The following is a 10,643-nucleotide window of genomic DNA, read 5'->3' as shown; positions in this document are numbered from 1 at the left end:
ATTATATATAGTACCCCCAAGACTTTAAAACTGCTTTCACCCCTGGATAAAATAACCATTTGGGTTAATTTTGGGCACATTTGGTGAAATTGCGCCAAAATGACAACATTGGCTCATTCTTCTTGGTGGTTTGAGTTTAGCCTGTTAATATTTTGTGGAGTAAAAATCCACATTAGGACCTTTAACTTTTCTTTTAAAATACACATTTGGCAGATTCGCCAAGTACGAATTTCCATACTGCCAAAATAGATAAGACCTACAAAAAGTGATTAAGCATAAGGAGGGGAAAAAGAAGAAAGAAATAAAGATCTTGAGAATTACCCAAGTGCTCAATGTGCATTTTATTATCAGACTGGACGGAGTAACTCACTGGGAACCTGAGCAGTACTAATTCTTGTTTTTTTTTTAAGTTGCAAAGACCATTAATGGGTTGCTTCACATGCTCTTTGTGTCTCCATTTGGTGTCAGGATGGTCAGATTTCCCCGAGCATGCTGGTCTGCCTCGATGGCTTCAAAAAGAGACTTGAAATTTCCTGCACCAAAGCCCTGGAAAGGAAAATGAACAGTTTATACTTATTTTCTGTGTTCAGAACGCTAAGTAATGGGTTTTTAACTAGTTAGTTTCCCAAGGCTATCAGTGACCTGGTGATTGTGTCTCTGAATGACCTCCAGGAAGACCGTGGGGCGGTCCTGAACTGGCTTGGTGAAGATCTGAAGCAAATAGCCTTTGTCATCATAGTCCACCAAGATCTTCAGTTCCTGGAAATAAAAAGATTAGAAATAACAGTTTATTTGTTCAGCATGACTAAACATAGACACAAGTCACCCAGTCGTCTTCAGGTGTAGGTCTGACCTGCAGGACATCCAGGTTCTCTGCAATTTTGACCTTTGAGTGTTTCAGCTTCTCCCTCAGCTGGTCATAGTAAGTGTCTGGCACTGTCATGAACTCCGTGCCTCGCTCCTTCAGGTTGCGAATCTAACAGTAAATTGGATTTAATAGTTAGTCTTCCTAGCTAATATAGATTTCACACAACTCAGAGTTGTAGAGTCTTACTGATGTGATGATGTCTGACGTGTTCATGGCAATATGCTGCACTCCTGGACCTCCGTAGTACTCCACATATTCCTGTAAGGAAAGAACCTTTAAATCCACATATTCGTTTTTGTTTGCTTTTAATCAGAGCCAACTTCAGTACACTTGCTTGGATCTGAGACTTCCTCTTCCCCTTGGCGGGCTCGTTGATCGGCATCTTCACCGTCTCTTCGTAGTTGGCCACTACGATGGAGCGCAGGGCGCTGAATTCTGTCTGGAGCTGTTTGTCGTCCACCGACCAGAAGCGATGAAAAAGGAGGTTCCTCTGGTACCTGTTGGACCAGGAACCAACCAACCAATGACTGAGATCCTTAGAAATGCAAATCCAAACTTCATACAGCTGCACAACACAACAAAGCGTCAGACACAGTTCTCTTCTACCTCCTCTGTTAATTGATTTCAAATATGTAGCTTTTATTTTTCACTGGAATATGCATAAAAAAACGAAGGCTTGTCAGACTTGAATGAACCAATGAGGTTGCTCGTTCAGAGAACTGCCTCATTTCAGCCCTTTTCTGAATAATGGGGGTAAAAACCAGTTCCATATGTGAAGAACCACTGAAGCCCCTCTTAAAACTGCAGTCATCCAGATGTCTGCTTCGTGCCAGAAAAGGAGAGTTGCGTAATCTCTCCCCATAAGCCCTTTCCCCTAATGTGGATTTCTGCAGACCACCACCTCGCCCAGTTATGAACAAATTAAGATGCGACCAATCGCTACCATTCTACAATTGGAACCATCTCGTCGTCTGATTGGTTTCCCACAACGTGATCGATGAAGTCCAGTTTTCCACACGGTCTGCAAAGCAACAGAAGGAAAACTCAATCTTTGGCTCTAATTCAGGGATGTGTGTGTGTGTCATATTTTAAAGCAAGGTGCCTACTCACAGTTTGGGTAGTAGAGGGTCTTTGAACAGAGGGGGATGGAAACCGGGCAGGAACAATCCCTTGTATCCTTTCCTCTCCACAAACGTATGGGTGGTGTCTCCATACTGCAGTGCAAAAATGACAAGATAATTTATTTCTCACGGGATGCATCATAACGACTAAAATGTTGGGTTTGAATAAAACAAAACAAAAACGCTTAATGTACAGTCTGAAGCACAGCCAGCCGGATTTTCCCGTTCTTGTCCTCCAGAGTGTGGGGTTCTTTGATAATAATTGCCCCTCGCTCACTGGCTTTCTGTTAAAAAAAAAAAAGAAAGCATGTTTGAGGTGTTTGACTTACAAGCTTTTATGTTTACCCTGAAAGAGAGCTTAAAAACATCTGGGTAGCAAAACCTGCTGCGTTACCTGAACCAGGAAGTCACAGTCCTCCACTGTAAATGCGACGTCTTTCACTCCATCCCCGTGTTTCACCAGATGATCCCCCATCTCTGGAGAAAATTCATTAGCCACACAGGATCAGCCTTTATATTCAGGGTTCCTACACATTCTTGAAAAGTCGAGTTTTGATGGTGTGAATAAATGTAGAAAAAATAAAACAGGATAAAATACAAACCAGATCACTAAAACTTTTTTTTTTATTTAAATAACAGGATCTTAGCCTTAATCCTATTATAATCCTATTATAAAACCTGCAGTAAAAAAAAGGTACAAATTTGAGAATTTGACTTGAATAAGAAATATTTAATGTTTTAAACCATCTTTAGTTTTCTCTTTCAAGAACATCTTGAAACATTATTTGATTTGCATAGAAAAATGACTAGAAATCATGCTTGACTTTTTTTTTCCTGAGATTCCATTTTCAGCTTGTGAAAACAACCAGTAATGTTTAAAAGGGACGATTCTGCTCTCAAAAAAATGTCACGATTCTTGATCAGTGCTTTACCTTTGCTACCAGGATTCAGAGCAGAGGAGAAGACATAAATGATCTGTGAAACAGAGAAAACAGAAACGGGATTAAAAGCAATTCCTTAATCTGACTACATTTTTTCTGTGCGGATCTACAAAACAGACTCTGCTGAAGTTTTCCTGGGTTTAATAATCCCAACCCGTCATTCTTAGGACAGATTTGTGAATTGCTCAAAATAAATTCATTAATTGTGGTGGTGAAATCATTAATACTCCTCCAATTATCCATCAAACATTTATTGATTTTCATTTTTATTTTAATTTTTTTTAGCGGTGCGGTGTGATGTTCTTCCAGGTTCTCCTCACCTTCCCTTGTTTCACTGCGTGGGACACCACGTCACGGCTGCCCGTCTCCAGGCCTCGGTAAGCCAGCGGCTCAAATCCGAGCTTGTTGCAGTAATACGACGCAGCCTGTTGGCGACAATGATTATTACATTCCTTTATGACAGAATACCTCAAATTTGTCTCGATTGCAAAACAAGCCGAATTTGAATTTGTGTGTTACAGCGCCATCTTCTGGTGACTGTTTCCCTTACAGTTTGGGGGGGATATCAGTATGTGGCGGTCTAGTAATAAAAAAAAGCTGTTTGTTTTACCGCTTGAAAAGAACTGATGGCAGTATGTACGGAACAAAAACGTGAAGATTTATGACATAAATTACCTGCTTTGCATTTCCAACCCAGAAAGTTAGATGATCGAAGCAGATGAACCTGCCCTGCTCATGCTGAAGACAGAAGGAAATTAGGAAAAAAGGGGCTTTCTAATGGATTACTTCTGTGTAACCTTACATTACACACATTCATTATTGCCCAAATCCAATAGAAACGCATCTTAAAATATAAATTCCATTAAAATCTGGTTTTGTTTTTGTTTATCCAGTGACAGATAAATAATAGTAAAAAAAAAAAAAAAATCTATATTCAGTACAACACAAATTAGCTGGTTAATTACCTTTTCGCCTTTGTCTGTGTATGTTGTCTGTTGCAAAAAGCAGAAACACAGTTAATTTTTTAAAGACAAACAGCTGTTTAGACAAACAGCTAAAACAAGAATAAACAGACACATATCACATACATTTCACTGTTTGTGAAGGTTTGCAGTAAATGAGACCCATAAAGTCCAATAAATTATGAACTTACCATCTTGCCTGCGTTGATCTGACACGGCTGCCAGAATGAGACCCGCAGCGAACGCCTGAATTTAAAAGGCGAGAGAGACGTTTTTGAACACACTCCCACCAATAAGGAGCTGGTATTGGTGGAGGACAGAGAACTACGTTTGCTGTTATACAATGATCACTTGGACAATATTTGAGTAGACTGGTTGGACTTCCCGGTCTCTTCATTCATTCCAGGAGCAGTAATACTTACTTTGATCCTTACAATAAATTAAACATCAATCTAAAGTATCTATATCTGGGTTTTTTTTCCAGCAGTCAACCGTGTCTTGCCTTAAAATGGAGTATATCAGGTGATGCTCTAATAAATGATTATCTAATTTAATCTGCACAGAGATACAGTCGTTGTCCACAGGTTTAGGATTACAGCAGGATTTTTCTAGAATAATTTGAGGCCCATATGTTAGTGTTTAGTGGCAAGAGGAGGCTCACACATCCTGGGCTCCCATTGGCTCTCTGGAGGTGAAGCTTGAAATGCTCCCCATTCCCATGAAATCCATCGTCCGGAAAACATACACTGGTGTCGGTAAACTAATCATAAAGGCATGAATGTTGTCAGCCTCAACTGTGAGCCATCTGCATGAAACTGAGGTTAATTTTGCAATCAGTAAAACGTATATTTTTTCTATGTGGACGCTGAATTTCGTAGTCATAGCCTACCTACATACCTGCAGCGTCACTGTTTGGGTCACATGCTTTTAAGTCTAATTGTTTGGTTTTAATGCTGGAATTGTTATTTTCTTTCTGAGAAGTTTTAAAGATGATTATTTTATGTAATTTCTTTGAAAACATCCACAATTATAAAACCAATGGAAGACAAACAAATTCCTATTGATTTGCAGCCAGTTTTCAGGACAGGATAACTGCATTTTAATGCATGCAAGCAAAATCTGATTAAAATGAAAGTTAATTTTATAATATTTTCCTCTGCTTATAGGGATTTTCTTTAATTTTTCAAGTGCAGCCGGTTGACTAAAGATTAATTTGCACAAACAGCAGATTTGTTTCTTTTGTGCAGCAGCAGCAGCAGCAGCAGCAGCAGCTTATTAATCATTTCTAAGAAGTCGAGGTTTTCCCCCTTCAAGTGTTTCTGTCCCTGAAGGAGTCTGTTATTGATGCTGTTGCCAGGCACCTTGCTGTTGTCATTAGAGACGACCACACTCATCCAGACACAAGAACGCAGCCTTCTAGATAAAATAATTACATGCCTTATGCAATTTCAGCTGTGGGATAATTTCATGTGAATGTTTGGAAAGTGCATCAAACATTAACACGCTTCTTTACAAAGAGATTTCTTCTGTTGTTTAAGATTGATTCTGTTTTTTTAACAAGAAGAAAAATTTAAAAAGGCAGTTAATTTGGTTGTAATGTTGGTCTGAACTACGTTATTTTTCCCTCTGGGCCATAATCCCTGCGGTTTTCAGACTCTCTGAGGAGATGCACTCAAGTCTGTTATGTTCTCCCCATACTTGCATTTCTCATCTCATCGCTGAATCTCACCGAAAGCTGACTAGAAGTAAAAATGAGTGACGCAGCATCAGAGATGGTTCCAGAAACAGGTACTGTAAAGGTTGAGCAACAGGACGGCTCCGCTGGGCAAGGGGAGCACGTCTCCTCCAACAAGCTGCAGGAGGAAGGTGCGGAAGGGAGCGGCGTAACGGAAAAAGAGGCACAAACGAAGATGTTGTCTGTTTTCGAGCAGGTGCGTAACCAGATCAAATCGCGCGGGGGGGTGAAAGCCCCAAAGAGCAGCATACTGGAGCTGGTGGCGAAAATCAAAGACATAGAAACGGCAACCGAGCAGACAAACGGCCAGTCTGGTGGCAACGGTGTGGATGCAGAGGAAGAAAAAGAAACTGAGGCTGGAAAAATTGACTGCAAAGACGAAAGAGATTTAAGGTTAGAGACGTTGAGTAAAATGTTTGAGGAAAAACTGGAAGCTAGTAAGAAGCTGCTAAGAGATGAGTTCGAAGCTCAGATATCTGCAGTGCGTCATGAAACGCGGGCCTACACCGATCAGACCCTGAAAGACCTGGAGTGTAAGATGACAAGCGGTCCACCTGGTGGTCTCCAGCCGACACGCTCCAAACCGCAGCAAGAGGGCGCAGACGCCGAGACAAAGCGGAGGGCTTCAGTAGCGCCATCGCTGGCTTCCAGGCGAGGAAAGGTGCTGACCAGGACCCTGACCACCACCCTCATTCCCAAGACGTCTGCTCCCATCATCATCAGTGGCTCGCACGGCAAATCGAAGAGCTCCCCGAAGGGTCAAAGTTCACTGGTGAGAGATCACGTGCTGCCGCTGTCAGGGAACAAGTCCCATCAGGGCCGCAGTCCTCTGCCCCCGGCTCAGCCGCTCCTGCATCAGCGCAGGAAGTCCATTCAGGCGAAATGTAAGACGGGAAACTGACTTTGCTTGGGAGACAACGCTACGCCTCATGAGACACACAAATCAAGGCCGACACCCTTATGTTTGAATTATGTTGATTAGTTTCATGTTTTTTGGTATCGAAACATTGTAACCGAGAATATGTTTATAATAAATTGTCTTGGAAAAATAAATTTAAGATATTTCCAGTTTATTTTATTACAGCCAATGTACTTTTATAGCACAATTTATCTTTGTGAAAACATGAGAGAACATACTGTAACTTAATGCTTTTTTTTTCTGAACAGATCAGCAGTCCATCACACAAATACACAACTTCAGATATTTGTGGAATACAGGAAACTGTTGTCGCATGTTTAGCACAACCAGAGTTAGTCAGAAAATCCTGCAGCTCTGACCAGTTTCTGTCATTTCTTTTTAGAAGTAACACCCAGTTTTGATAAGATCACTGCTGTTCCATAATTTTTCCTATTAAAATTACTTACTGTGCCACAGAATATATGTAATACTATGCACTTTTAAAAAAACTTTCTTCTTTTGATTCTTTGTAACTTCTCTGAAAACCAGAGCTTTAATCAAAGGATGAAAACAAGCAAATACCATGAAAATCCTAGCAGAACAGCTCAAGAGTTCATATTTTAGACGAAAGTGGTGGACCACAGAACTGAATCATAATCATCATCTTAAATATGTACTAAATGTATATCATTAATAATTAAATTTGTTATAAAGATAACCAATTCATTACCATTCAGTGATATTCATTTTCACACTTTTAAGAGACAGTGCTGATATCTGATTTGAGAAAGTCTACTGCAAGCTTAAATTCAGTTGTCTGTAGTTATTTTCAGATTAAAAGATTTTTTTTTTAAATACAAAAACTATAAGTAGATGAGCCTTTGTCACATTTTACTTATAAACAACATAGTTCAACCTTGTTTTCTTCTAATACCCTAGATACGCTCCTATTATAAAACTAACCAACCTTTAGCAGCATTATTTGTTTATTTGGCCAGCAGATGGCAGTAGTCCTTAATTTGTGCACAAGGAGTCCCATCCAGAGGATTACTTTGACATTCTGACATTAGAATCAGAATGTCTGATTCTAATGTCCTTAGAATCAGACATTAGAGAAGCTATTATTAGTTTAAATGATCAATACTGTAATTAATTTATTTCAGTATTTTTTTTTCTTCCAAGCAGCCAGACTTTCTTGGAATCTTTCAACCTGATCTTCAGAATCAGAATCATCATTCCACCGTGGCACAATTGGACATCAGCGTTCGCATCTCTAAGCACTTAACAGATTAGCATATTAATTGCATTAATTGATTATATCAATAATGAAATGTCACAAAATGACAGTTTGATCAGCACATCCTTTGGTGTGGTTTACAGACACTGAAATGACTGAAATGGTCACCCTAAGAGACGCCATCAAACGTAGCGAAGACAGTGAAACACAGCTGTGGTCTCATCATATTCACAGACATCATTCTGTCCTTTCCTATTAGTAAAAGATTCATAGGCAAAAATATGGATCTTCTGATATGTCTAAATTTGACAGGTAGCCCAAATAACCTTGAGGTTGGAGTTAATGGCTCTGCAAAGCATTGCCTGTTCAGGGGAAACTATTTGAAAACGTATATTTTTTTTCTTCCACATCACAGGTACGCAACTACTACGTCTATTTTGGTCCATCGCACAAGATCCCAATGTAACACGTTGACTTTTGTGGTTGTAAAGTGGGAAAATGTGAAACAATTTAAACGGTGTGAATAGTTTCCCGAAGACGAGGATCAGCAGAAAGATGATACATCTCTTCAGCTTTGTGACAATTTTTGATTGTTTCCTGCTTTGTGTCAATCCCTCCCCCCGCCCCCCACATTCCTTTATACAGGAATGTTTTTTGTTTTCAGATGAGCAAAATGTGTAATGTAAATCACAGTACAAGACTCCAATACTGGTGTAAAGTCGGAGAGGAGGGTGTGCCTTTTTTTTTTCTTTCTTTTTTTTTATTTTTGCAGCGTGTTGCTGCTCCCTAGTGGCCCAACAAATAACAGCAGCTCAGAAGAAACTGCCTTCCTGAAAGCGACTGGATAAACGTAAATAACATCAAGTGAAAACAACTTGGTAGTTCTTATTCAACGTAGTCATGACGAAAGCTGTCTGACAAACAAAAACAAGGACAATGTTTTTGTTTATCTCTCTCTCTCTCTCTCTCTCTATCACTCTTTTTGGTGGAGGTGTAAACTTGTTTTTTGTTGTTGTTGTGAACTGAACACCTGAGTGCTTCCAGCAGCTGAACTGGCACTGGGACTTGCCCAGTGACAGGAGATGCATTTAGCCTCCGAGGCGGGCTCAGGAGCCCAGAGCCTCAAAGCCGGCCTCTCACAATGGACGGGATAGAGAAGGCTGTGAAGAGGATCTTTGTGTCTGAGGAACGACAAGGCCTCCCCGAACCACCGTATCCGGAATAGGGGGCGGTGAGGGCTCGTGCTGCACATTCAGGTCTGGCCAAGCCAAGCCGTTCACGGAAGCAGCGTCTCCCGCCTAACGATGTCCAGCAGCAGCAGTCATTAGTATGGAGGAGGCAGGGAGACACTGGTCTCTCCTGGAAATATTCACTGGTGAATTAAGTCTAATCTGGATGGATGGATGGATCAGAAGATAACAGCATCAGCATTAAACCCCCCTCAGCTCATTGTACAGGCCATTTTTCTCGAGGTCTGCACAATTACTCCGAGGGGCCACTTCCAGGTTGAAGCAGACAGATTACAGAGGCAAGCTGATTTCATGGATATCCCTAACATGGTTACAATTTACAGTCATCATATGAGGGCTGGAGTGGGAGGGGGCTGGAGAGGGAGGCCGCAGAGTGCATGTGGCAGCAGCTTTCTAACAGCTTGTGTGAGGTTATGATTAAGCACGTTTTCCTCGTGAATGTGAAAGTCGTTTCTGATAACATTTGAGGTAATCTGAGTAATTTCTTTTTTCCCAAGCTCTGTGGAGCACCAGACTACATGGCCGGCTGAGGGAAACGGATATGGAGATAACTGAGAGTGGGAATGCGGAGTTTGTTTTTGTTTTTAGCACGAGAATCACATACTTCAGAGGGATTGTTGCACTTTGCAGAAGAGCTATCCGGAATGCTTAAATGTTTTCACATTTTGTCACTCTGCAGTCCAAAAAAAATTTTTTTTATTGGGATTTCATGGGTTAGGCCAACACACAGTGGTGCATAACGGTTCGATGGAGGAGGAATTGATAAACGGGTTTTGATATTTATTTTGCAACTAATCTAAAAAGTGCTGATTGCATTTTTATTCAGCCTTCTTTACACTGACAGCAGTTTACTACAAACCATGATGGGGACTCGGCATGTGGAAGAAAATGCTTTGATCTTATGAGACCAGAAGACCAAATGTGACTGTTTGACCTAGACGTATAGTGGTTAATAACGTTTGATCAAAACCAATCATTGCACACCACGACAGGTAAAAAAAATAAAAAATAAAAAAAATAAAACTACTGAGGGGACGCTTTTCTTCTGCATGGATGGATGATGAGAGTTGTTGAGAAGGTAAATAGACTGACAGTAAACATGTTTGCACCAACACTAGACTTTTTGGCATGGACCTGCAGCTGGAGCTGCAATGCCACAGTGTAGCGGTCAGAGCATGTTTGTATGTCTTAATGGTATAGTCAAAGTTCTGACCTGACTTTCTGGCTATACTTGAACATACGTGTTCATAGATGCTCTCCAGTCAAATTGGCGGGTTTTGTGAAGAAGAATGGGTGAAAAGAAATTGTCTCTAGAAGTTCAAAACTAGAAGAGACGTTGCAGCTGAAGGTGCTGAATAAAGGAGACTGAAGACAAATGGAGTTTTGAAAACTTACAGAGACATAACATCCCAAGAAGCTAGGTTGCAATATGTGGTTGTAATGTGAGAAAGTGTGTAAAGATTTGAGGTTTATCTTCACTTTTTTGTTCTCTTATATATTTAAATCCAGGTCTGAGACAACAAGATCATTTCAGAGATGATGAGCTTTACATTTTCTGAAAACAAAGCACGTTTAAATTGTATTTTTATGTTTTGACAACAGTGGATGGAATTGTGAATGCTATACTTTGG

At 40.4% G+C, this 10,643-nt stretch overlaps 2 protein-coding genes across 2 annotated transcripts; one reads left to right on the top strand and one right to left on the bottom strand.

The window, feature by feature from the left end:
• Nucleotides 1-330: 330 nt before the first annotated feature.
• On the bottom strand, nucleotides 331-4,238 carry LOC103146732 (4-hydroxyphenylpyruvate dioxygenase-like). Its single transcript, XM_007564756.2, has 14 exons — nucleotides 4,084-4,238; nucleotides 3,896-3,922; nucleotides 3,606-3,668; nucleotides 3,251-3,355; nucleotides 2,922-2,964; nucleotides 2,384-2,466; nucleotides 2,184-2,273; nucleotides 1,979-2,082; nucleotides 1,812-1,889; nucleotides 1,203-1,365; nucleotides 1,055-1,126; nucleotides 854-976; nucleotides 643-759; nucleotides 331-546 (listed from the first exon to the last, which is right to left on the bottom strand). The coding sequence occupies exons 1-14, from the start codon at nucleotides 4,084-4,086 to the stop codon at nucleotides 436-438; spliced, it is 1,182 nt and encodes a 393-aa protein (XP_007564818.1). The 5' UTR covers nucleotides 4,087-4,238; the 3' UTR covers nucleotides 331-435.
• On the top strand, nucleotides 3,220-6,680 carry LOC107837782 (uncharacterized). Its single transcript, XM_016678136.1, has 2 exons — nucleotides 3,220-3,307; nucleotides 5,546-6,680. Exon 2 carries the CDS (start codon nucleotides 5,644-5,646, stop codon nucleotides 6,526-6,528), a length of 885 nt encoding a protein of 294 aa, XP_016533622.1. The 5' UTR covers nucleotides 3,220-3,307; nucleotides 5,546-5,643; the 3' UTR covers nucleotides 6,529-6,680.
• Nucleotides 6,681-10,643: the final 3,963 nt, after the last annotated feature.

This window comes from Poecilia formosa, unplaced genomic scaffold (genome assembly GCF_000485575.1).
Source record: "Poecilia formosa unplaced genomic scaffold, Poecilia_formosa-5.1.2 Scaffold5, whole genome shotgun sequence".
NCBI classification, from domain to species: domain Eukaryota; kingdom Metazoa; phylum Chordata; class Actinopteri; order Cyprinodontiformes; family Poeciliidae; genus Poecilia; species Poecilia formosa.
This window is presented reverse-complemented; position numbering and strand designations above follow the sequence as displayed.